General features: G+C 44.5%; 2 protein-coding genes across 2 annotated transcripts in view; both read left to right on the top strand.

Moving 5' to 3' along the window:
* Window positions 1–295: 295 nt before the first annotated feature.
* Window positions 296–10,937, top strand: LOC120065509 (telomeric repeat binding factor 2, interacting protein). Its single transcript, XM_039016568.1, has 7 exons — window positions 296–361; window positions 5,159–5,488; window positions 7,086–7,866; window positions 8,025–8,140; window positions 8,864–9,196; window positions 9,404–9,584; window positions 9,675–10,937. The coding sequence occupies exons 2-7, from the start codon at window positions 5,171–5,173 to the stop codon at window positions 9,809–9,811; spliced, it is 1,866 nt and encodes a 621-aa protein (XP_038872496.1). The 5' UTR covers window positions 296–361; window positions 5,159–5,170; the 3' UTR covers window positions 9,812–10,937.
* Window positions 10,938–11,254: 317 nt separating this feature from the next.
* Window positions 11,255–27,800, top strand: part of LOC120065512 (E3 ubiquitin-protein ligase RNF123) — a 283,067-nt gene continuing 266,521 nt past the window's right edge. The window contains exons 1-11 of the mRNA XM_039016569.1: window positions 11,255–11,406; window positions 12,589–12,732; window positions 13,312–13,399; window positions 17,550–17,629; window positions 19,264–19,361; window positions 19,934–19,988; window positions 20,429–20,514; window positions 24,904–24,990; window positions 25,086–25,153; window positions 25,321–25,561; window positions 25,969–26,073. Coding sequence (XP_038872497.1) covers window positions 12,648–12,732; window positions 13,312–13,399; window positions 17,550–17,629; window positions 19,264–19,361; window positions 19,934–19,988; window positions 20,429–20,514; window positions 24,904–24,990; window positions 25,086–25,153; window positions 25,321–25,561; window positions 25,969–26,073 — 993 coding nt within the window. The 5' untranslated portion in view covers window positions 11,255–11,406; window positions 12,589–12,647. The remainder of the gene's footprint in view (window positions 11,407–12,588; window positions 12,733–13,311; window positions 13,400–17,549; window positions 17,630–19,263; window positions 19,362–19,933; window positions 19,989–20,428; window positions 20,515–24,903; window positions 24,991–25,085; window positions 25,154–25,320; window positions 25,562–25,968; window positions 26,074–27,800) is intronic.

A 27,800-nucleotide genomic window follows, 5' to 3' on the forward strand; every position in this document is an offset into this window, starting at 1 on the left:
CAGGGGGGGTATCTCATCCTAGCTAAAACAAACATTAAATCCCCTCTTAGTAATCAGAGCTCTGACAGGTTAGTGGGGGGGGGGGGGGGGTCAGTAGTCATACTCTGAGACGCTTCATGAATACGACCCATAATGGTCAGTAAATGAGCTGAGATTTGATTTACTTTGTCGCCATCTAGTGGTTGAAATCATTAAGCTAACGCAAGGTGGCGGTAGTCAGCAAACAGTAGGTCTACAACATGTTACGTTCCGTCCGTCAATGTAGAAGAAGAGTATGACGCATGCGCATTTTACTTCGGACGTGATATTTGAAAGTTGTTGGTATTTTCCGAGTTGGATGATCAATCTTTGAAAACATCAGGTAGGTTTTCTGCAACACTTGTACGAATTAATGTCTAGCTGTTTGATATAATTATCAGTTTTTCGTACTGCAGCTTCTATCCACAACTTTCAGTGTTTGCAAGCTAGCCACTAGTTAGCTAACGTTAGCTAGCTACCTACGGTACTGCCCCAGTATCCAAATATATTTATAGGTTACCCTTCTTGTCTGTGCAGTAGGCAATGTACAGCCTTACCTATGGATCTCAGGTCTATGAAATTGGTTATCAGCCTAATCAACGACACCTACAGAAAACAACTGTGAAGAGTTGTCACATATGATGTCACTTAGCTAGTAACGTTACTCCCATTTCACGGACCCTAGATACATAGGGAAGGCTGTATATTTGCAATATGAGTGTTCAATACACCACACTGGTGATTTTAATGTGGCTCATTTCACATCAGTTTTAAATTTCTGCGGTAAATGCTACAACGCTAATACAACTTTTCACAGTTGTAATGTGTTGGTGTCAGTGAGTAGGCTGATACACCATTTCATGGACCCAAGATCCATAGGGAAGGCTGTACATTGCAATATGAATGTCAATACGCAAAATAGGATGTATTGTGAGGTTTTTTCCCCACAGTTAAAGTTCCCTAATATGAGCTACGACGCAAATATTTGTGTAAATTTCAGAATTGTAAATTGTGTGTTAACAAGTACACTGATACCCCAATCCATGGACCCAAGAACCATAGGCAAGGCTGTACATTACGATATAAGTATGCCCCCACTACAATTCTGAAGTCTAATACAATCAATGATTTAAAAAAACACTTTTTGTGTAAAAGGATTGTCTTTTGTTTAATTTATATAACAACATTCCAACCTTGTTTAACATCTAGACCAAATATGGCATGATTACACTATTTGTATCCGTTTGAATCACTTTCAATGGGGGACCTGAAGGCGAAACGCAAATTCCACTACAGTGTCTTATCCTTATTGTTACTAGCTTCACACAAGTGCTTGTCTCTTCTCTAACGCACAGGGCCCGGCTTCTCGATAGCGATATAATTTAGGTTTATTGAGTGTTTTTAAATATGCATCTTTCCGTACGAGGGCATTTCCCAAAACTCCATGGAGAGAGCGAACGTCGTTGATGTGTCGATACTGACAGGATCGAAAGAAAGGCAATGCTTTTCTCCAGTCAAATGTTACCTTTGTTACCTTTGCATTAGAATTGTTCCACTATACTGAGGACGGATCAGCTCCTCGAGAGATACAGTATTATCACCTATGACTGCAAATATTGAGGCGGAGTATTGTAATGCTTATCCTATAATGCACCAAATCACGATTTAGCACGGTAACATTTGCGCACATGTTACACATCATGAAATATCTTGAGACGTAAATTTGACAGTAGCCTACAATTAGCAAAATATAACTCAATACGATTTAAATATATAGTCCAAAAGCCTGTACTGTGTGTATCTTTTAATGCAGACATATTTTTTTTACCGTTTGCTTGTTTGTAACAATTGCAAAGTCATTGGCAACTTAGTATTTGTAGTCAACTTCGTCAGAGAGGAAGAAGCGAGAGGTTTCACTCTAACGGCTCGTCAAAATCTGTCCAAAAATAAGCCCAATGTGTTTCTATGTGCATGGAGTCAAGGAATCAATTATTTTGGAGTCAGCGAAGTCCCGTATGCAATACTTTGAGAAGTTAAATGAGAAGGAAATGCAAACTTTGTGGAAGAATTGAGGTACAGTAATGTAGGACAGGTCAGTAGTGGTAGTAAAGGTCAGTAGTGGTAGTACAGGTCAGTAGTGGTAGTACAGGTCAGTAGTGGTAGTACAGGTCAGTAGTACAGGTTCCGTAGTGGTAGGACAGGTTCCGTAGTGGTAGGACAGGTCAGTAGTGCTTAGCCATCTGAAAGGGACACCGTGAGACCCAAACCGTTGCTGGCAGCAGTGCAGTTGTGTTGTGAATTCACATTAAATTTTATCAATTTTTCTTATCATTAAAAAAGTATTAAATTGCTGTTTAAATGTTAAGAAAAAATGTCAATTTGTCACATCCCTAGTCGGATGAAGTTTGGTCCAAATTGGATGTTTGGTACTATATTTACTAAATATGATCTGAATTCTATAAATTTAAAATGGCCAATTTGGATCAGTGAGCTTAATTTCCCCAAGATGATAACATTTAATAAGATAACATTCCACAAAATAAAATTTCAGAAATACCAATATTATGTGTTTCTAACTACAGAAACAATTTCAGAACAATCTAAACAATATCTTGCTGAAATGACATGTAACAACAGTGTTTTTAATTTTTTCACTTACAAATCTAATTTTCAATAGTTTCTTATCCAAATGACATATGCCTACTTGTAAAACCATGTTAGGTCATTGACCCATTAGAATTGCCATTTTCCATTGCACAGATTTTTTTGCCATGACTATTTCCAGTTATGGGTGTTCTTTTCAATAGATCACTGTCCTGATGAGCTACAGGTCTACAGACAGGTGTTATGGGGTCTTTTAAATATGTATCCTTTTACAGCTGTGGTTATTTATTCAGATCAAATGTTCTATAGCTCTACATCCAGATGGCTCTGAGCTCTAATACTGAAAAATATTTTCAATATTGCACTTAAAAATTATATATATACCTTCCACTAGGTGGAGCCATTGACCACAGGAGCTCTTTCCTTGTGGATCTATATTTTAAATGTTTTATTTGACGTTTATTTAAATAGGCAAGTCAGTTAAGAACAAATTCTTATTTACAATGTCCGGCCAAACCCGAACGACGCTGGGCCAATTGTGCGCCGCCCTATGGGGCTCCCAATCACGGCCGGATGTGATACAGCCTGGATTCGAACCAGGGTGTCTGTCGTGACGCCTCTAGCACTGAGATGCAGTGCCTTAGACCGCTGCGCCACTCGGGAACCCACCAGTGGAATAATTTCCTTGTTAATTGTCTTCCCTTTGACCAACGTACTTGTCCATTCTGTCTGCCTTTGTTTTGATGAAGCCAGAAACAGGGAGCTTAATAGTTAATTTAAATCAAATATATTTTTCAATGACGATCTAATAATTAGTTAGCACCTTTTAGTCACATTACAGAGGTTGGGTTCGCTTTCAGAAATCAGTATTTTCAAAACGCAGATAAAGAAAATCAGTGTTTTAAACCATACAGCGTTGTTTTTTACAATGGGGGTGTGCAACTAGTTTGTCTTCACACAGAATACATTAGTGCAACACGTTCGGAAGAAAATAGTTTTCATCAGATGACAACAGAATTGCAATGCTATTTGGCTAGCAGTTACACATAAGTAAATGAGCTTATAATGTAAAAGAAATGTATTTTTTGTTGTTGTTGTTAAAACTATGCATATTTCTGTTTAGCCAGCTACATTTCCTAATGTTTTGCTTGAAGTTGATCTTGCATTTTAACTTGCTACCGGAGGAAAAACTACACCTGAGGAAAAATAGCCTACACATCTCTCAGAGCTCTGTCTGGTGATCCAATGATGAGAGCAAAGATACTGTATTTAATCCAAGAGGGAAAGGGGGATACCTAGTCAGTTGTACAACTGAAAAGCATTCAACTGAAATGTGTCTTCAACATTTAGCCCAACCCCTCTGAATCAGAGAGGTGCTGGGGGGGGAGGGGTGGCCTTAGTAGACATCCACGTCACCGGCGCGCTGGGTACAGTGGGTTATCTTCCTTGCTCAGGGGCACAACGACAGATTTTTAACCTCGTCAGCTCTCAGCAACCTTTCGGTGCGACTATACCACGAAATTAGTCCTTTTACAGTCATGATTTGGAGAGAACACCGAATGAAGCCCAGCAGAATTTACAATAATAATAATTTTTGATCTGCGTTTAGGAAAACGCAGCAAGATATTTTGTCTTCGTTTTATCTTTCCTTTTCTGTGTGAGAAAAAAAACAAAGAATCCTGCTTTAATGTGACCCATTCATTGGTTGAGCGCCTTCCACTTCTTTCCATATATGGAAACGAATACTTCAAAATCGAGAAAAATCTGAAATACAACCGGTATGCATCATACCGGCTCTATTTTGAAAGTTATATATCTTGAAAACTTGATTGCTAATGAAACAAATACCAAAATATAGTTTTTTGGTGGAATTTTCCTTTAAGACAGACCCTTAGCAGAGAGTGCATAATATTCCCCCATTGAAACCAACATAAAGTCACTTTTTTGAGAACGGAACGGCAAAAAGGTGTACCTTGCTCTTTACCATCATATGATTCTAGATATATCACTCTCATCGTCCTAGGACCTTCAGTGGGAAAGGTATTGACAAGAAAAACCCTGAATATCTAACCAGGTAGCCTAGTGGTTAGAGCGTTGGGCCAGTAACCGAAAGGTTGCTGGATCGAATCCCCAAACTGACAAGGTAAACATCTGTTGTTCTGCCCCTGAACAAGGCAGTTTAACCCATTGTTCTCCGTGGATGTCGATTAAGGCAGTCAGTCCCTACAGCACCTCTCTGATTCATAGGGGTTGGGTTAAATGCGGAAGACACTTTTCAGTTGAATACATTCAGTTGGATAACTGACTAGGTATCTCCCTTTCCCAATATCTAATCTGAAAAATGTTTACAGCAGTGTTACCGTTGCTGAAAGAGATGATAAGTTAGCTAGCTACTTCATCGTTTGCAGGCAGTTCTCTCCATGTAGCAATGTTTATTGTAGCTTCCTTATTCAAACAAATCAAACACTTGCTATTCTTTATCTGAACTTCATCCATATTATTGAAACTGCAGTTATTTTGTACTTTTTTTCTATAGGCTCTTTCAACCATGTCGTCCAGATTAGGAGGTAGGTCCTCTCCCATCTCCCCTGTCCTGTTCCTGACGGTAGACGGTGAACCCATGCGATTCTTCCTGCGTCCCGGCCCCACCAAGGTTCACCTGCAGCCCATCATCAAGGCAGGCGGAGGCCTGGTGTGCAGGGCCCAGGAGCCTGGGGCTTTCCTACTGATAGACCCAGAGGAGATGGGGTCCGTTGCGGGTTCGGCAGCCCACTGGTACGTGTCCACCCAGTACATCCGGGACTGTATGGAGAAGAATCAGCAGCTGGAGGTGGAGGATTACCGCTTCAAGCCTGACAACGTAAAGGTAACTTGATATAGAGAAGGGTTTACCCCAGGATTGTTTTAACAAGGTGGTGGTTGGGGGGGGTGGGGGGCTTTAGCTGCCGTAATTTACAGTGAGCTCCAAAACTATTGGGACAGTGACACATTTTGTGTTGGTTTGACTCTGTACTTCAGTACTTTGGATGATAAAATTACTGAGGTTAAAGTGCTGACTTATTTGATAGTATTTCCATCCATAGTCATAGTCCCTCCATTTTTAGGGGACCAAAGGTATTTTGGACAAATTCACTTATAAGTCTATTAAAGTAGTCAAAAGTTTAGTATTTGGTCCCATATTCCTAGCACTCAATGATTACATCAAGCTGGTGACTCTACAAACTTGTTGGATGCATTTGCTGTTTAAAAAAAAGTTGTGTTTCAATAGAAATTCATTGTAAATAATGTATTATGCCATTTTGGAGTCACGCACAAAAAAAAAGAATAGAATATGCTTCTAAACACTAAAACATTAACGTGGATGCTACCCTAGTTACGGATAGTCCTGAATGAATCGTCAATAATGATGAACATCATACCCCCCCAAGGACATGCTAACCTCTCACCATTACAATAACAGAGGAGGTTCGCATTTTATATCATACCCCCGAGACATGCTAACCTCTCACCATTATAATAACAGGGGAGGTTAGCATTTTATATCATACCCCCAAGGACATGCTAACCTCTCATCATTATAATAACAGGGGAGGTTAGCATTTTCTATCATATCCCCAAGACATGCTAACCTCTCACCATTACAATAACAGGGGTTAGCATTTTATATCAAACCCCCAAGACATGCTAACCTCTCACCATTACAATAACAGTGGAGGTTAGCATTTTATATTATACCCCCAAGGACATGCTAACCTCTCACCATTACAATAACATGGGATGTTAGCATTTTCTATCATACCCCCAAGGACATGCTAACCTCTCACCATTACAATAACAGGGGAGGTTAGCATTTTATATCATACCCCCAAGACATGCTAACCTCTCACCATTACAATAACAGGGGAGGTTAGTATTTTATATCATACCCCCAAGGACATGCTAACCTCTCACCATTACAATAACAGGGGAGGTTAGCATTTTCTATCATACCCCCAAGACATGCTAACCTCTCACCATTACAATAACAGGGGAGGTTAGCATTTTATATCATACCCCCAAGACATGCTAACCTCTCACCATTACAATAACAGGGGAGGTTAGCATTTTATATCAAACCCCCAAGGACATGCTAACCTCTCACCATTATAATAACGGGTGGTTAGCATTTTTGGGGAGGTATGATATTTGTGCGTATGTAACTTCCTCACTCATCATGATTTTACGATTCATTCAGCATTATCCGTAATCATGGTAGCATCCACATTTAATGTAGTCGTGTTTAGAAACATATTCTGTGACAGTCTGCAAACCTCATTGTCATTGTATCATTTTAAAAGGGCTGGAGTAAAGAGCCTCAAAATTAAATTGTGTCACTGTCCCAATCATTTTTGGAACTCAATTGTTGTGTCATAGTAGAATGACACTTCAATAATCTCTCTCCCTATATGTGTGTGTGTGTACAGGTGAGCGTCCAGACCAGGTCAGAGAAACAGAGCGAAGGTAACAGGGGACGCATGTGCTACACTCTGAAAGAGGATAAGGCCATTATGACGTACATCTGTGAGCACAAGCGTGAGTCGCGTGGGAACAGGGTATGGCAGGAGATGGCGAAGAAGGGTCTGACCTGTCACAGCTGGCAGTCGATGAGGGACCGTTACCTTAAACAGCTCATTCACAGACAACCTGAGCCTCGGGACAGCAGGGGAAGGAACAAAACTGTCGCTACTGCTGCTTCGGAGGAGAACGGAGGGAACTCGTCTGAGAAAGAGAGAGAGAAAGACATCCCAATACAGACCTCCTCACTTCAGAAAGACTCTCCACAGCCTGATATTATTACGCCGTTGGCCCAAGAGTCAGACGCCTCAAAGACTTCCTCTGAATCCCAACTCCCTCAGGCATCATCATCATCATCATCAGACACTGGTCTCCAACTCCCACAGATGTCCCCTCAGAAAGACCAGGCTCAGTGCTGTCCTGAAGGACCGGGAACAGAGGAATCAACTGTGGAACCAGAGAGAGATCTCTCGCCCCAGCTAGAGCCACCAGCAGACCCTGCCCAGTCTGACACTACAACACCACAGCGGGTCCCTTCTAAGAGACTCCACCAGCCCTCTCCTCCTGGGGGCAAACACACACATCCCCAGACTGAGGAGGCAGCAGCCATCCCGTCACTTAAAAGAGCCAGGTTAAATAGTGGAGCAGTGACGGAGGTCCTGGCGAAAAAGGATTCAGCTGTTACGTCAGGTAGGCTTAGGGTTGAACAACTGATAGGACTACCCCTCTCTCTAGATCTCTCCATCTGTCTGTCTCTCTCTCTCTCTCCACACTCTCTGTCTTTCTCACTTTCTCTCTGTCTTTGTCTCTCTCTGTTAGTTATAAAATGTATTTTGTTCTTGCTTCAGGAGAGAAGGCAACAACTTCCAACATGACAGAGGGGCAGCTGGGAAAGAAAAAGGCCAACAAGCGAAAACTGGGCATCCTCGAGAGTGCAGTTAGAGAATTCGAGGGGTCAGATGAGGTATGATAATCTGTGACAACTAGGCTAGTTATTACACATGTTGGACCTAGAATCAGGAAGAACTCTGTCCTCCAATCGCTGATGTTTAGGACCTAGAATCAGGAAGAACTCTGTCGTCCAATCTCTGATGTGTAGGACCTAGAATCAGGAAGAACTCTGCCCTCCAATCTCTGATGTGTAGGACCTAGAATCAGGAAGAACCCTGTCGTCCAATCTCTCATGTTTAGGACCTAGAGTCAGGAAGAACCCTGTAGTCCAATCTCTCATGTTTAGGACCTAGAGTAAGGAAGAACCCTGTAGTCCAATCTCTGATGTTTAGGACCTCTATAGTCAGGAAGAACCCAGTAGTCCAATCTCTCATGGTTAGGACCTAGAGTCAGGAAGAACCCTGTAGTCCAATCTCTCATGTTTAGGACCTCTATAGTCAGGAAGAACCCTGTAGTCCAAACTCTTATGTTTAGGACCTCTGTAGTCAGGAAGAACCCTGTAGTCTAATCTCTCATGTTTAGGACCTCGAGTCAGGAAAACCTCCTGTTCTCACTCATACAGAATACAAAAGCTGACTGTATTTATTGTTTAGCCTGTTGAACATGGATCTGTATTTGAATGTCAGTGGTTGTATTCATTAGTGCACAATGTAGCAAAAGGTTATGCAACAGAAAATGAAAGCAAACGTTACTGTCTGTTTGGTTCCTAGTACTGACAGTTGTTTCTTGTTCCTAGTCAGGGGATGAGGATGATGATGAAACTCCAGACCTGGCTGAGATTGCTGGCCCTCCCCCTGCACCAGTCCCAGGACCAGGCCGGGAGACTCAGACACCAGTAGCTGCCCCCCAGACAGAGAATATTTCTGCTCAGATACAGCCCCAGCCTGCTGCCCAAGAGAAGAGCTCAGAGACCCAGCCTGAGGGCCAACTACCTGATGCCAGTGGTCCCGCAATGAGTGGATCGGCCCCAAATGCACCTGCAACGAGTATCCATGTCCCGAAAGACCCTGCTATCCCGTCCACTTCTACAGTTCCTCACCTGTTCCTGTTTGAGCGTGACTCCCAGCAGGTAAGAAGGGACAGACTCCATTGAGGTTTTTCAATATTTTTTTTAGCTTCAGTGATGCTGTTTTTATTAAACATTGTGTTTTTGGTTCTTTTCCCTTTTTACTGTTTCTTATTTGCTTTTACTTCTAATTATTTTACGGTAAAATGTGCGGCGATTTAAAAAAAAAATAAAAAAAAATGCTTTGATTTGTTTTTGATACGATTTGAGGCGGAGGAAGAGGAGCCTTCCCAGCCCTTCACCCAACTCCAGCTCCAGGAGGCCAAGCAGCTGGTTCTCAGCCTGATGAGGGAATCCAAACTGGGGCTGGTCGCTGTCACCAAGGCACTCCTGAAAAACAGTGGAGATGTCTCCGCTGCCCTGAGAGACCCACTGATGATGCCTAACGTAGGTAGGTAGGGGGGGGGGGGGGTTAATGAACAGAAGACACGTATTGTTCACTGTACCATATGAACACTAATGGTACATTGTATTATTGTAGGGGACGGAGTTCGGCAGGGCCCTCGATGGGAACGTCATGACGACCGCCTGTTGCTGTCAGCTGATCCTTCGGAACTCCAGAAAAAGTTTGGGGAAGAGGGCGTGGCCAAGAGGATGGCGTTCCTCGATGCAGAGTGACATTGGGGGTTCAATAGTATGCGACGTTGTGTTGTTCAGAACAAACCATCGCACGTTTCCACCCCCCAAAAAAATGATACGCACCGTTCTTCAACATTCTTTGAGGTATGATTGCTCCCGTTTGGTCGGTGTGGCCTGATCAATATGGGTCCGGCATTACCATTTTAAAATCGCAAAATTTCATGCAGCCAGCAGCACAATAAACAATCGCACCTCTGGGCTAACAATAATTACAATGTTGTTTCCTACTGAACGCGTTCCTGTGTTGTATTAACCAAATAGATAAAAACAGGAAGGACTACCTTAGCCCTTGATCATGACTGGCAGTTCAATTCTATTATAAAATAAGAGTCCTTGGACGAAGGCGTCTTCTGTACGGGAGAGTTTTGTTAAGAGTCCCGACGCTCGGTCTGAACATTTAACACGCATCGTTTTGCAGTACGGTTTTGGAAGCATAAGGACTTTATCTTTCATATCAGCAAGAAGGCTAAATTGATACACACCTTTTATAGGGTTAAGGTTCCCACATACGCCGTGTTTCCATGTTACAGCACTAGTTTAGGGAAAACATACGAAGACAGTGGACTACCTGTGCTAATTAGATATCTTCATCTCCTGTGTGTAAACGATGGACGCCACAAACGTGTCGTCACTATAAAATATGGCCGGATGCAACTGTGTTAAAACAGTGTACTGTAAAAGTGTGTATTTTTGAAATTGTGAAATTATTTTTGACGTGATATGAAAGTAGAGGGATCTATTTTTCTAGAACCGTACTGCAATTCAGAATCGATTCAGGTTTAGACGGGAGTATTTGGCTGTTTTGGCTTCCACAGCCACTTCACCTTTAAACAGAACATGTGAGGTCCTTGGACTAAGGAGTAACGTTATAGCTCATTATAGTCAGTCCATTATTGGGCTAGGAAATGCCATGTAAGATAGCACATTTTAACTTGTAATATTTTAACTTTTGTAATGTGTCTGTTTGGAATTCAAAATGTGCTATTTTTTTGCAATAGTAAACAATAGTAAACATGCAATAGTAAACATGCTACATATGTGAAATATACTGTATGCATATGATGATTTGTGACAATCTGCCATTGTAATAAAATAACTGATGTAATTCGCTTCATAAGTTATCTAACTTGCTTGATTCCTGCAGCCAATTTAGTGATAATATGCATTTTGAGTGAATTGGTGGGAGATGGGTCCTATTGGTTTTGGGTATATGGGTTGCCAAATAGTTTAAGTATTTTAAGAATATTTAGTAGCTTGTGCAAAATATATGACAAATGGCAACATTACTACCATACACAATACATCACACCACCATGTCATTTTTGGACCACTATCTACTACCCCGACTGAATATATCTCATCAGCCCATTCGCGTTCTGCAATGAGATCTATTTTGGACCAGCTGGTACGCCGTGACTTCGAATCGCTTGACAATAATAGGATTGTTAAAACATTTAAAGGGGGAGTGAGCGTCTGGGTGCATAACCGCACATTACTGGAAATTTTGTCCAAACAAGCATAATTTATATTTCAATACTTTTTTGGAGGTCTTTGAGTTCTTGAAAGGGAACCGGGTAAGTGTTAAACCAGCCAGCTTACTTACCACTTAGCAGCTAACGCTAGCAAGCCAATACAGACAGCGGTCCAGCGGAGCGGCAATGCAATGATGGCTGTCACTGCCCCTGTAACCAAGGGTTGATCGTGCACTGCAAATGCCTGCAAATATAACCGAGAACAAGATCGTTAAATAATCATAGGCTAACGTACTTTATCAGTGCTGTAGCCAGCCACTAATTTTAAATGTTTGCGTATTCACATAGCTACTGTAACTAGCTATTTTATTGAGATGTGAGTGTTTTCTGTGCACAGCCGCACAATCCTTAGCAACTAGCTAGCAAGCTAACGTTGTTTGCAACCTGGATACAACACCTGGCTAACTAGCAACTAGGTACAATAACTTTAATGTATGGGTAGTCCATTTTTAATCTATTTGCACCTCGGTCGTGATTTAGTTAGCTTAGTTATAAAGTATTTTAGTTAGCTACCTGTTAACGTTGCACCAGGCAGTTACTTAGCTTGGCTAGCTAACGTTAGATTTACTACCCTACAGTACCACCACAATCTCATTGGCTATCTAACGTTAGCAAGCTAGCTAGCAACAGTAGCCTCTCCTCAGTCTGAAATGTGCTTGCCTTGCGAGTTAGCAAGCTAACGTTAACGAACGTTACTGTAATTGTCTTGTACGGTGTGTCTGCCTACGCCCTATTCTGCTCGTACATACCTGCTGTGTACGTACGCGTTGTATACACTCCAATACACAATTGTATTGCATTGTAGTACAGGTTAACAGTTGTTGTTTTTCAAAACATGGAGGAAACGTTACTGCTCTTAATTCCACATATGTAGCTACCTAGTTAATATAACAAAATTATCAACTCCATTCCATGCAAAGCTATAGCATTGGTAATAAGATGTTAACTAACTTAGAGTAGCGCAAATGTTTAGTCGGTGTCACCCAACCCAGGCGTAGTTCCCAGGAGCCCCTCTTTATGAGAGCATTATTTATGCATGCAGTATGTACGACCCAAACGGCACCCCATTCCCTATAATAGTGCACTCCTTTTGCCCATAGCCCTGCCGTCCCTGGTCAAAAGTAGTGCACTATATAGGGAATAGGGTGCCGTTTGAGACGCACTATGTATGTTTATCTCAGTATGCAACATTATATTATTATGAGTGTGGTGGTCTTTTCCTAGCCGTGCATGGGTCAACATCGGCAGGTAACCCCATCTCCTGACCATCCCACTGAGGCAGAATGAGTTCTAAGGGGGGAGGAAGCACAGCTCTGACCCGACGAAACTACAGACTGGCCTCCGACACAGACAAGCCCAAAGTCACAGGTGAGGAGATGGGGGAGCAGGGATGAGAGGACAAGGGAGGGAGAGATGGATGGGCCAAAAGTCTAGTCAGGTGAGGAGAGGCGGAGCATAAATGAGTGGAGGACAGGTTAGAGGGAGGGATGGATGGAAGGACAAAAGTCAAGTCAGGTGAGGAGTGGAACGGAGGGAGGAAAAAGGAGAGGAGGGGAGAAGAGAGGAGGGAGGGAGGGAGGGAGGGATGGATGGATGGATAGATGGTGAAAGGACAGACAGTAGCCTGGTCCCAGATCTGTTTTTGTTGTCATGCCAACTCCTATGGTCATTGTTTCAGGCGAATATGACCATTGGAGTTGACAAGACAGCTGATTAGATACTGTTCTGGAACCAGCCTCCATCTTGTTCTCACATTCTTTCCCCATTGAACTTGGTCTCTGTCTTTCTCGGGTATTGTTAGAACACTGAGTGGCTCTATTATACATCAACATATTCTGTCTTGTTTATTGTGGTCGGCACCATTTTCAACAGGTCAAATTCCTGGTACATTTACTTGGAGGATAAAGGTTATTCTGTCGTCTCTCTCTCTCTCTCTCTCTCTCTCAGGTATTGTGAATGAGAAATTACTGAGTGACTACCTACACCATGTATTTCCTGCCTCTCACCTTCCACACCCCCCACTGGCTTCCCTCAGGTATCTGTCTGACTTTTGTCTACAACTCTTCTGGTCTTCTACTCTCAGAGGGGAGGTTTCCTCGGACACAGATTAAGCCTAGTCTTGGACTAAAAAGCTTTTTAAATGGAGATTCCCAATTGAGCATGCTTTTTAGTCTAGGATTAGGCTTAATCTGTGTCTGGGAAACTGGCCCTTGTAGTGTGTTTTACTCTTTGGTTGTGATGCGTGTGCCATAGAAATAACATCTATGGTTTCTATGATTCTATTTTTATGTAAGGAAATGCGCTACATCAACAGATGCTATTCAGTGTTTATTTCTCTATGACCTTAGATTTCAGTGATCCTGCAATGTCCCTTAATAACAAACCATATTACCACACATGTGGCATGGTGCCCTTCTTGGTCGCAATCTCAGTTTGCTTCTCAAATGACACCCGGCCTATTCCCTTGGTAGTGCACTCCTTTTGACCGTGGGTTCTGGGGCCATATCAAGCGTCTCAGAGTAGGAGTGCTGTTCTAGGATCAGGTACCCCCCCCCGTCCGTGTAATATAATTAGTTGTGATCTACAGGTTTTTTTTCTGCATCAAAAAGGAGTTTAGGTGGTGGACGTGGCGATGAGCACGTTCGGCCTGTCGGCGTGGCTGAACTAGAGAATTTTAGGCCCCTATTTTGGTGGCATAAATAAATGTTTGAATTTTTTTGCCAGTTTTCTGAAATGTTAGACATTTCTCCGTGGAGAACATTTTGCAGTTTTAAAGCACATTTTCTGCAATTCTATGCATTTTGCCATGGCTTTTGCTCAAACATAATAACAAAATCAATACTGCTAAATTGTTAGTTCTCAAAGTTTATATGATAAAAAAACACATACTGTAGGTCAAAAACACATATAGGTCAATAATTTCTGTATTTTTTTTTTAACCTTCCACCAATTCTGTGGTATCCAATTGGTAGTTATTGGTAGTCTCATAGCTGCAACTCCTGTACGGACTCGGGAGAGCCGAAGGTCGAGAGCCGTGCATCCTCCGAAACACAACCCAACCAAGCTGCACTGCTTCTTGACACAATACCCACTTAACCCGGAAGCCAGTCACCAATGTGTCGGAGGAAACACCGTACACCGAGCAACCGTGTCAGCGTGCACTGCGCCCGGCCCACCACAGGTGTCACTAGAGTGCGATGGGACAAGGACATCCCTGCCTGCCTAACCCGGACGACCCTGGGCCAATTGTGTACCTCTCCCATGGGTCTCCCGGTCACGGCTGGCTGCGACAGAGCCTGGACTCGGACCCAGAATCTCTAGTGGCACAACTAGCATAGCGATGCAGGGCCTTAGACCACTGCGCCACTCGGGAGGCCCACCTAGGTCAATTTCTACATACTTTTTAAACGTTTCTTTAGTTTAAGTTTACACACTCAAGCGTTTTTCCATCCCGAAAATGTATAATTAAATATATATTTTTTTAACTGTTCCGATAAAGGGTACCCATTTAAAAACCCGCCTGAGGATTTCAATGGTAGAAAAAAGTCCCTGATCTAAAAGGCAAAACTGATCTTAAATCAGCACTACTACTTAGAGACACTTGATACTCATGGCCCCAGGTCACTGCATAGGGATTATAGTGACATTTGTGAAGCAACCCTAGTCCTTTTCCAGTTTGTTTTCAAAACAGCCTAGTAGTGCTATGTTTTTATCTAGTGTTAGGATGAAGCAACCGTTTTAGATGTTGAAAGTAACGTTGATGTGTGGTGGCATCATAGAGGCATGGGGCAACTGATCCATGTCTTCACCGAACTTCAAATAGTATTAGTTTTCTTTTCAAGTCTTAAAAAAAAAAAAAACTTTGCTGAATTGAGTTTGCCTGGCGCAATGGAGCCAATGGAAATAGTCCCAAGAGGGCTACCTCGTTCCAACAGGCTATCAAGCGAAAGCAAACGCTCCCAAGTAAAAAACGGATACAGTTTGAACCCATGTGTCCCCATTCCCCAGTAGTCCAGGGGGCTCAGGGTCGGGTTTCCCCCCCCACGCGGCGGCTCTATAGATAGGGTATGAAGACAGACCAGGAGGAAAGATGAACTGCCTCTAACACTACTTGTTGATGAGGATACGTTGGGATGGCTTTTTTGGATCTTGTTTTCTGGATCCCCTTTTGCCAAGTGTCCCTCGTAATTCCTGCGTAGATAAAGGTTAAATAAGATAATGTCACAACTAGTGATACACGGGTTCACTCATAACCCGCAGCCCCCGTGGTTATATCCGCGGAGCGGTTGTGTCTAGGGTCATGAAGTATTGTGTGGATGAAGGGTGGGTTGAATAAAGAGATAACAACAATACTTTAAACATCCATCCATTTTGTAGTTGTTGTGTAATGTATCTGCCATTAGGTCCTAATAGCCTACACGCCAAGGCTTTTAGGAACTTGGGCAGCAAAAGTTAACGTCGATCCACTGAGGCAAGAAGTGCAATGTCTGAGTTGAATTCAATAAGAGAGAAGTTGTGAAATGGAGAGTTGAATACAAATTGAAGAGAGGGCCAGAACATAATGTTTGGGAAAGATTTGGTGAAGTGGTAAAAGAGATTGATAGCTGTGTTGGCTGTTTTATGTGTGATTATTGTGAAGGTGCAAGACGGGGACTTTCCTTGACGTGCCATATTTGAACTCTGACCTACTGTTCAGATGGGTTAATTGGAGTAGTAAACTTTCTGAAGTCTTGACACCAACTGTAGGTCTATAACCTCTCACATAGTCTAATATAATATGAACTCCTTCAGAATTAAGTATTTATTGATGTAAAATGAGTCCGGAGTGGAGAAATTATTTCTTTCAGCATCTTGATAGAATGAATGTGCGGTTAGGGGCCGTCTTTAAAGGTGTTATCTTTATCAGCGTCATAAAAGCTGATAGTAATTCAACCACAGTTAGGCACCGTCTGTAAAGGTGCAATCTTTATCAGCATCATAAAAGCTGACTTGTTTTTCAACCACAGTTAGGCACCGTCTGTAAAGGTGCAATCTTTATCAGCATCATAAAAGCTGATAGTATTTCAACCACAGTTAGGCACCGTCTGTAAAGGTGCAATCTTTATCAGCATCATAAAAGCTGATAGTATTTCAACCACAGTTAGGCACCGTCTGTAAAGGTGCAATCTTTATCAGCATCATAAAAGCTGACTTGTTTTTCAACCATATAAAATATGTATCCAAGCCCGAACTGAAATCTTTTCAGAAACACGTTGGGTCGTTTTCACTGCTTTACATTTCCTTAACTGGTCAAACTAATGTCATTTGGAAATTTAGCACAGAAAATCGTTCCTGTTTTATTAATTATTGTATTTCTAAACGTCTTCTGCACGCGAGAAGCAGAGATGACGGAGAACTTTACCGACGTCAACTACAATGACGCACTCATCGATTTAATGACATTATTCTGGTGACCGAGAAGTTTGTCTTTATAAAGGCAGTAGAGACCGAAGAGAAGCTGCATGTATCTATTTATAGAGGAGTTGACAAACACACAGCCTACCAAAATGTCTGAAATTATAAGCAGAAACATAGCTTATCTAAATAAGGATTTAAAGAAGAAATACTGCAACCCCGTCTCTGATCATACAGCACATTTTCTACCGGCCTATTTGGGGGTTAGTGTCGGCTGCAGGCCTCAGATTTTCACTTTATTACATAAACCTATATTCGGGTGGGTTATTAGCAATTGAGGGCGGGTGACGGTGAACAAACAGCTGACCTGCGAATCACTAGTCACCAGCATGACTGTGTGCTTACTAAGTTTGTAGTGTTCTAAATTAGTTGGGACAATTTTTTTTTTTCACAACTCACTTGATAATTAACATGTGAAAATATTACCATCAATCCCCTGACTAGTTGAATCAGGTGTGCCAGTTCAGGGCTACAATAACACTGAAACATCTGGGGGTGTCTCTCTGTGGAAAGGTTTCACTAACACTTTTACAGAACGACCTACAATAAGTATTTGGACAAAACAATATTGTCTACGAAACGCTTTTGAAAGGATCTAAGCTGTCTACCGGGAACCTTCCTTTACAAATAAAATAAGTACATTCAACTTTAAGAAGATGAAACAACTATAACCCACTATCAGGGCCAAGTAGGGGGTGAATGTTGTCTGATGGTAGTTTTTCCATCCTTAGGAAACCTCTGGGCTTCCAGGACCTGGGGGCTCATCTGGAGAGGCTGCTAACTGAGGGAGAGCCTACTGAGGACACCAGAGGTGTGTATACACACACACACACACACACACACACACACACACACACACACACACACACACACACACACACACACACACACTATTCTACTGAGGACACCAGAGGTGTATACACACACACACACACACTATTCTACTGAGGACACCAGAGGTGTATACACACACACACACACTATTCTACTAAGGACACCAGACCCATATGTTCATAAAGCTATCAGTTTGTGTTTATGGTGTAAAGACTATTGTCCTCTCCACCCTAGCCGGTGGCATTTATTCATGAAGTAATTGGATATTGGATTGCAATTAACCACCCCCCCCACCCAAAAAATGAACACATATGGAATCATGTAGCAACCAAAACAAGTGTTAAACAAATCCAAATATATTTTAGATTTTTCAAAGTAGCCATCGTTTGCCTTAATGACAGCTTTGCATTCTCTCAACCAGGTTGAATGCTTTTCCAACAGTCATGAAGGAGTTCCCACATATGCTGAGCACTTGGTGGCTGCTTGTCCTTCACTCTACGGTCCAACTCATCCCAAACCATATCAATTAGGTTGTCAGGTGATTGTGGAGGCCAGGTCATCTGATGCAGCACTCCATCACTCTCCTCTCTGGTCAAATAGCCCTTACACAGCCTGGAGGTGTGTTTTGGTTCATTGTCCTGTTGAAATACAAATGATAGCCCCACTATGCGCAAACCAAAGACACGGCGGTTGGAACCAAAAATCTCAAATTTAGACTCCTCAGACCAAACGACAGGTTTCCACCGGTCTAATATCCATTGCTCGTTTTTTCTTGGCCCAAGCAAGTCTCTTCTTCTTATTGGTGTTCTTTAGTAGTGGTTTCATTGCAGCAATTCAACCATGAAGGCCTGATTCAAGGAGTCTCCTCTGCACAGTTGATGTTGAGATGTGTCTGTTACTTGAACTCTGTGAGGTGCAATCTGAGTTGCAGTTAACTGCCAATTTCAAAGGCTGGAAACGAATGAATTTATCCTCTGCAGCAGATGAAACTCTGGGTCTTGCTTTCTTGTGGCGGTCCTCATGAGACCCGGTTTCATCATAGCGCTTGATGGTTTTTGCAACTGTTCTTGAAGAAACTTTTAAAGTTCTTGAAATGTTCCGCATTGACTGACCTTCACGTCTTAAAGTAATGATGGACTGTCGTTTCTCTTTGCTCATTTGAGCTGTTCTTGTCATAATATGGACTTGGTCTTTTACCAAATAGGGCTATATTCTGTATACCACCCCTACCTTGTCACAACACAACTGCTTGCCTCAAATGCGTTAATAAGGAAAGAAATTCCACAAATACATTTTTAAAAAGGCACACCTGTTAATTTAAATGCATTCCAGGTGACTACCTCATGAAGCTGGCTGAGAGAATGCCAAGTGTGCAAAGCTGTCATCCATGCAAAGGGTGGTTACTTTGAATAATCTAAAATATATTTTGACTTGTTAAAATATTTTAGTTATTTCATAGATTTGGTGTCTTCACTATTATTTTACAATGTAGAAAATAGTTTAAAAAAATAAAGAAAAACCATTGAATGAGTAGATGTGTCCAAACCTTTTGACTGGTACATGTACATGGTCCTCACCAAACTGATACTAGAGCCTGTCCTCGTCCTCCAGATCAGCCAGTGGATGGTTGTCTAGGTCCTCTGACCGTGGTCCTGGATCACACCAGTGGCTTCGAGGGCCTCCTGTTTGTGGATGATGATCTGCTGGGGGTGAGAAACATAGCATTGGGGGTTGGGCTCAGTGGGTAGAGCATGGCCCTTGCAACGTCAGGGTTCCCGAAATCCCACAGGGGGGGACCATTATGAAAATGTATGCTCTCACTTCTGTAAGTTGCTCTGGATAAGAGTGTCTGCTAAATGATAAAATGGTTAGATTTACTAGAATTTTAGAATACGTTTACTAGAATTTTAGAATACGTTTACTAGAATTTTAGAATACGTTTACTAGAATTTTAGAATACGTTTACGAGAATTTTAGAATACGTTTACTAGAATTTTAGAATACGTTTACTAGAATTTTAGAATACGTTTACTAGAATTTTAGAATACGTTTACGAGAATTTTAGAATACGTTTACTAGAATTTTAGAATACGTTTACTAGAATTTTAGAATACGTTTACTAGAATTTTAGAATACGTTTACTAGAATTTTAGAATGTTTCAATACGTTTCAACTCGAAGTGATCTAGAATCACTTTTATGTTGTACCTAAACATCTGTTTCTGATTTTTATTCCCTTCATATGTTGTCACTGTTTGGTCATTGTTTTCTTTTCTTTCCAGGTCATAGGTCATAGCAATTTCAGTTCCATTAGAGCTACTACCTGTGTATACAGAGGTAAATGCTTCAGAATCAAGACAATTCTACACTATCATACTTTTTACTGAATGTACAGGTCTCCCGGGTGGCGCAGTGGTCTAGGGCACTGCATCGCACTGCTAGCTGCGCCACCAGAGTCTCTGGGTTCGCGCCCAGGCTGGGCTGGGTTCGCGCCCAGGCTCTGTCGCAGCCGGCCGCAACCGGGAGGTCCGTGGGGCGACGCACAATTGGCATAGCGTCGTCCGGGTTAGGGAGGGTTTGGCCGGTAGGGATATCCTTGTCTCAGTATGTAAAATGAAATAAAATGTATGCACTCTACTGTAAGTCGCTCTGGATAAGAGCGTCTGCTAAATGACTAAAATGTAAATGTAAATGTTAATAGTTGTTTAAAAAATCAGATACATTTCATGTTGGTACAGAAGCATGTCTAACGTTGACTACTGTACCATGGATTCCAGGGAAATGGGCGTACGAGGTGCTGATCTCGTCACAGGGCCTGATGCAGATAGGATGGTGCACTCTGAACTGCAGGTTCAACCAGGAGGTAAGATCGTTCTTATAACCAGAAAAGTATACAGAGGCACTGATAGGGTGGTGCACTGTGACAACCTGGAGGTACAGTAGGGGCACTGTAACAACCTGGAGGTACAGTAGGGGCACTGTGACCACCTGGAGGTACAGTAGGGGCACTGTGACCACCTGGATGTACAGTAGGGGCACTGTGACCACCTGGAGGTACAGTAGGGGCACGGTGACCACCTGGAGGTACAGTAGGGGCACGGTGACCACCTGGAGGTACAGTAGGGGCACGGTGACCACCTGGAGGTACAGTAGGGGCACGGTGACCACCTGGAGGTACAGTAGGGGCACTGTGACCACCTGGAGGTACAGTAGGGGCACTGTGACCACCTGGATGTACAGTAGGGGCACTGTGACCACCTGGATGTACAGTAGGGGCACTGTGACCACCTGGAGGTACAGTAGGGGCACTGTGACCACCTGGAGGTACAGTAGGGGCACGGTGACCACCTGGAGGTACAGTAGGGGCACGGTGATCACCTGGAGGTACAGTAGGGGCACGGTGACCACCTGGAGGTACAGTAGGGGCACGGTGACCACCTGGAGGTACAGTAGGGGCACGGTGATCACCTGGAGGTACAGTAGGGGCACGGTGACCACCTGGAGGTACAGTAGGGGCACGGTGACCACCTGGAGGTGCAGTAGGGGCACGGTGACCACCTGGAGGTACAGTAGGGGCACGGTGACCACCTGGAGGTACAGTAGGGGCACGGTGACCACCTGGAGGTACAGTAGGGGCACTGTGACCACCTGGAGGTACAGTAGGGGCACTGTGACCACCTGGAGGTACAGTAGGGGCACTGTGACCACCTGGAGGTACAGTAGGGGCACGGTGACCACCTGGAGGTACAGTAGGGGCACGGTGACCACCTGGAGGTACAGTAGGGGCACGGTGACCACCTGGAGGTACAGTAGGGGCACGGTGACTACCTGGAGGTACAGTAGGGGCACGGTGACCACCTGGAGGTACAGTAGGGGCACGGTGACCACCTGGAGGTACAGTAGGGGCACGGTGATCACCTGGAGGTACAGTAGGGGCACGGTGACCACCTGGAGGTACAGTAGGGGCACGGTGATCACCTGGAGGTACAGTAGGGGCACTGTGATCACCTGGAGGTACAGTAGGGGCACGGTGATCACCTGGAGGTACAGTAGGGGCACGGTGATCACCTGGAGGTACAGTAGGGGCACGGTGATCACCTGGAGGTACAGTAGGGGCACGGTGATCACCTGGAGGTACAGTAGGGGCACGGTGACCACCTGGAGGTACAGTAGGGGCACGGTGACCACCTGGAGGTACAGTAGGGCCACGGTGACCACCTGGAGGTACAGTAGGGCCACGGTGACCACCTGGAGGTACAGTAGGGGCACGGTGACCACCTGGAGGTACAGTAGGGGCACGGTGATCACCTGGAGGTACAGTAGGGGCACGGTGACCACCTGGAGGTACAGTAGGGGCACGGTGACCACCTGGAGGTACAGTAGGGGCACGGTGATCACCTGGAGGTACAGTAGGGGCACGGTGACCACCTGGAGGTACAGTAGGGGCACGGTGACCACCTGGAGGTACAGTAGGGGCACGGTGATCACCTGGAGGTACAGTAGGGGCACGGTGACCACCTGGAGGTACAGTAGGGGCACGGTGACCACCTGGAGGTACAGTAGGGGCACGGTGATCACCTGGAGGTACAGTAGGGGCACGGTGACCACCTGGAGGTACAGTAGGGGCACGGTGACCACCTGGAGGTACAGTAGGGGCACGGTGACCACCTGGAGGTACAGTAGGGGCACGGTGACCACCTGGAGGTACAGTAGGGGCACGGAGACCACCTGGAGGTACAGTAGGGGCACGGTGACCACCTGGAGGTACAGTAGGGGCACGGTGACCACCTGGAGGTACAGTAGGGGCACGGTGACCACCTGGAGGTACAGTAGGGGCACGGTGACCACCTGGAGGTACAGTAGGGGCACGGTGACCACCTGGAGGTACAGTAGGGGCACGGTGATCACCTGGAGGTACAGTAGGGGCACGGTGACCACCTGGAGGTACAGTAGGGGCACGGTGACCACCTGGAGGTACAGTAGGGGCACGGTGACCACCTGGAGGTACAGTAGGGGCACGGTGACCACCTGGAGGTACAGTAGGGGCACGGTGACCACCTGGAGGTACAGTAGGGGCACGGTGACCACCTGGAGGTGCAGTAGGGGCACGGTGACCACCTGGAGGTGCAGTAGGGGCACGGTGACCACCTGGAGGTACAGTAGGGGCACGGTGACCACCTGGAGGTACAGTAGGGGCACGGTGACCACCTGGAGGTACAGTAGGGGCACGGTGACCACCTGGAGGTACAGTAGGGGCACGGTGACCACCTGGAGGTGCAGTAGGGGGCACTGCGGTGACAACCAGGAGGTGCAGTAGGGGCACTGAGGTTCCTTCAGAAATGGCTCCCTATCCCTTATATCAGGGCCGACCTGTTGTTGTTCACTATATAGGGAATAGGGTGCCCTCACTGATGCACCCCGGAACAACCAACCATCAGGATGGGGCCAGGAGGTTTCCCTGACCATGTGACCTGACCAGGAACAACTCGGGGGCCCTAGTTTTCTAGCAGAGATCATCTAATATTGTCTCCCCTGATACAGGCTTTGGTTGTAGCCTGTATTTGTTTCTCGCCACTCTCGTCTGTCCTCAAGACGTTTGAACCATCAGATGAAATGGTCAGGGTAACCTCGGGGGCCCTAGCTGTTGCCTTAACTCTTGAGCCCAATGTGGGTCAACCTGTACCATCTTATTCTGGAATTTATTAGGGGGGGTCAGACATGCTCATTACAAGTTTTAAGTCTATAACTGCATTATATCTGCAGGGCTTTATAGTTTTAGTGTTTCTGTTAGGTACACTGAACATTGATATAAACCTAACATGCAACAATTTCAAAGATTTGCCTGAGTTAGTTCATATTAGGGAAATCAGTCAATTGAAATAAATGAATTACGCCCTAATCTATGGATTTCCCATGACTGGGAACCATGTATCTGTTGGTCATATCTTAAAAAATAAAATAAAAAAAAGTAGGTGTGAATCAGAAAACCAGTGTTCACCATTTGACTCATGCAGCATGGCACAAATTTCTGGATTTTGGCGGGAACTGGAACACCCTGTCATACACGTCGATCCAGAGCATCCCAAACATGCTCAATGGGTGACATGTCTAGTGAGTATGCAGGCTGTGAAAGAACTGGGACATTTTCAGCTTCCAGGAGTTGTGTGACGTATCCTTGTGACGTGGGGCCGTGCATTATGCTGAAACATGAGGTGATGGCGGTGGATGTATGGCACCAAAATGTGCCTCAGAATTTCTTCACAGTATCTTATGTGCATTCAAATTGCCATCGATAAAATGCAGTTGTGTTCGTTATCTGTAGCTTAATCCTGCCCATTCCATAACCCCACCATGGGGCATTCTGTTCACAATGTTGTCAAATGCTCGCCCACACCTCATCATGCTGTCATTTACTGGCAGTCTGCCGGTACAGTTGAAACCAGGATTCATCCGTGAAGAGCACACTTCTCCAGAGTGCCAGTGGCCATTGAAGGTGGAGCTTCCCTGAGACGGTTTCTGACAGTTTGTGCAGAAATTCTTTGGTTGTTCAAACCCGCAGTTTCATCAGCTGTCCGGCGTGGCAGCTGATCCCGCAGGTGAAGAAGCTGGATGTGGAAGTCCTTGGCTGGTTACACGTGGTCTGCGGTTGTACGGCCGGTTAGACATACTGCCGAATTCTCTAAAACAAAGTTGGAGGTGGCTTATAGTAGAGAAGTGAACATTCAATTCTCTGGCAACAGGTTTGGTGGACATTCCTGCAGTCAGCATGCCAATTGCACGCTTCCTCAGCTTGAGACATCTGTGGCGTTGTGTGACACAACTGCACATTTTTATAGTGGCCTTTTATTGTCCCCAGCACAAGGCGCACCTGTGTCATGATCATGCTCTTTAATCAGCTTCTTGATATGTCACAACTGTCAGGGATGTAAACACATTTTTGCACAAAATGTGAGCAAAATAAGCTTTTTGTTTATATTGAACATTTCTGGGATTTATTTCAGGTCATGAAACACGGGACAAACACTTTACATGTTGTGTTCAGCAAATGTTTCATCTTTCATCTGGAGAGTGTGTATAGCACAGGAGGTTGGTGGCACCTTAGTTGGGGAGGAGGAATGGAATCGAACACGTTTTCCATGAGTTTGATGCCATTCCATTCGCTCTTTTCCAGCCATTCTTATGAGCCGTCCTCCCCACAGCAGCCTCCGCTGGTGTATAGTGGTACTGTAATGTGTGTTTTCTCTCTTATCAGGAAGGTGTGGGTGACACTCCAGACTCGTACGCTTACGATGGAAACCGAGTCAGGAAGTGGAACGTAACGACCACTAACTATGGCAAGGTGAGAAGATCACAATGGTTCATCAAGATCAACGTTTTTATTATGGGGTCGTGTGCTAGCTAATGTAATGTCCTGACATGTTTCTTGTTTTGTAGTCATGGGCAGCTGGAGACATAGTGAGCTGTTTGATAGACCTTGACGAGGGAACCATCACATTCTGTCTGTAAGTTATCACTGTTTTCTAATCACATTACGTGTTGAAAATTACATTTTTTCCCTCCCAGCTCGTTTACCGTATTCTCATGTTTTGATATATTGTAAAGTTAATTTATTTTGTAGAATGGATATTAAAGTAGCTTTCATTCTCTTCTCTTCAATTCCCTCTCCCAGGAATGGCCAGTCCCTGGGCACGGCGTTCAGTAACATTAAGATGGGTCCAGGTGTAGCCTATTTCCCTGCTATCAGCCTGTCCTTTAAAGAGTCCGTGGCGTTCAACTTCGGCAGTCGCCCCCTCAGATACCCTGTGGAGGGCTACCTGCCCCTCCAGAACCCTCCAACTGCAGACCTGCTCAGGGCTCACAAACTACTAGGTTATATCAAGACAGTCCTGTCTACCACCTTAGACACACAGGTAACATTGAAGGGGGTTATCTGGGATTCAAACATCAACAAAGCGGTCAATTCGCTATTTTATTGTTTAACGGCTGAGGGATGGTGTAACCTCACAGGTACTAGAGTGCTCAATTCTGCTTCATCGTGCATGATATTTACCAAATACAGTAGTATGAGTAATATGTAAGTGAATACTGTTTTAAAATGGTCATTTATTAATTTATCTTACGATTCATTTGTGTTAGACATTTGTGTGTAAATATGTTTCAGAAATCGCCGGTTAGAGGATTACCTGCTAATTTTCCTTACTCCGGGAATCCATGAACCGGGATTTTTTTTTGAAACCATGGAAATTTGTGGAAGTTTCCAGAATTGTTTGTCCATCAAAATGTCAACCGTTCTCTCCCCTTTGTCCGTTCCCAACAGGAGGAGAAGGTGCTGGTGAAAGACAGTGCCTGCTGGAGCCTACATGGAGAGCCCACCACCCTAGTGACTCTGGCGCACATCTTCAACTACTTTGCCCCACTTATGGTGAGTGAAGAGTTGTTGAACTGGTCTAGTTATCAATCAAATGTATTTATAAAGCCCTTCTTACATCAGCTGATGTCACAAAGTGCTGTACGGAAACCCAGCCTAAAACCCCAAACAGCAAGCAATGCAGGTGTAGAAGCACGGTGGCTAGGAAAAACTCCCTAGAAAGGCCAAAACCTAGGAAGAAACCTAGAGAGGAACCAGGCTATGAGGGGTGGCCAGTCCTCTTCTGGCTGTGCCGGGTGCAGATTATAACAGAACATGGCCAAGATGTTCAAATGTTCATAGATGACCAGCAGGGTCAAGTAATAATAATCACAGTGGTTATAGAGGGATGCAACAGGTCAGCACCTCAGGAGTAAATGTCAGTTGGCTTTTCATAGCCGATCATTCAGAGTATCTCTACCGCTCCTGCGGTCTCTAGAGAGTTGAAAACAGCAGGTCTGGGACAGGTAGCACGTCCGGTGAACAGGTCAGGGTTCCATAGCCGCAGGCAGAACAGTTGAAACTGGAGCAGCAGCACGACCAGGTGGACTGGGGACAGCAAGGAGTCATCAGGGGAAGGAGAGGGGGGTCTTAAATTTACACAGGACACCGGATAAGACAGGAGAAATACTCCAGATATAACAGACTGACCTTAGCCCACCGACACAAACTATTGCAGCATGAATACTGGAGGCTGAGACAGGGGTCGGGAGACACTGTGGCCCCGTCCGACGATACCCCCGGACAGGGCCAAACAAACTTTGCCAAAGCATCGCCCCCACACCACTAGAGGGATATATTCAACCACCAACTTACTATCCTGAGACAAGGCCGAGTATAGCCCACGAAGATCTCTCCCAGGGCACGAACCCAAGGAAGGAAGATCACGTCAGTGACTCAACCCACTCAGGTGACGCACCCCTCCTAGGGACGGCATGGAAGAGCACCAGTAAGCCAGTGACTCAACCCCTGTAAATAGGGTTAGAGGCAGAGAATCCCAGTGGAGAGAGGGGAACCGACCAGGCAGAGACAGCAAGGGCGGTTCGTTGCTCCAGTGCCTTTCCGTTTACCTTCACACTCCTGGGCCAGACTACACTCAATCATAGGACCTACTGAAGAGATGAGTCTTCAATAAAGACTTAAAGGTTGAGACCGAGTCTGTGTCTCTCACATGGGTAGGCAGACCATTCCATAAAAATTGAGATCTATAGGAGAAAGCCCTGCCTCCAGCTGTTTTCTTAGAAGTTCTAGGGACAATTAGGAGGCCTGCGTCTTGTGACCGTAGCGTATCTGTAGGTATGTACGGCAGGACCAAATCGGAAAGATGGGTAGGAGCAAGCCCATGTCATGCTTTGTAGGTTAGCAGTAAATCCTTGAAATCAGCCCTAACCTTAACAGGAAGCCAGTGTAGAGAGGCTAGCACTGGAATAATATGATCACATTTTTTGGTTCTAGTCAAGATTCTATCAGCCGTGTTTAGCACTAACTGAAGTTTATTTATTGCTTTATCCGGGTAGCCGGAAAGTAGAGCATTGCCGAAGTCAAACCTAGAAGTAACAAAAGCATGGAATAATCTTTCAGCTTAAGTTTTGGACAGAAAGTTTCAGATTTTTGCAGTGTTACGTAGATGGCAAAAAGCTGTCCTTGGAACAGTCTTGATATGTTCGTCAAAAGAGAGATCACCGTCCAGAGTAACGCCGAGGTCCTTCAGTTGTATTTGAGACGACTGTACAACCATCAAG

Source organism: Salvelinus namaycush, chromosome 20, assembly GCF_016432855.1.
Source record: "Salvelinus namaycush isolate Seneca chromosome 20, SaNama_1.0, whole genome shotgun sequence".
Taxonomy (NCBI): Eukaryota; Metazoa; Chordata; class Actinopteri; order Salmoniformes; family Salmonidae; genus Salvelinus; species Salvelinus namaycush.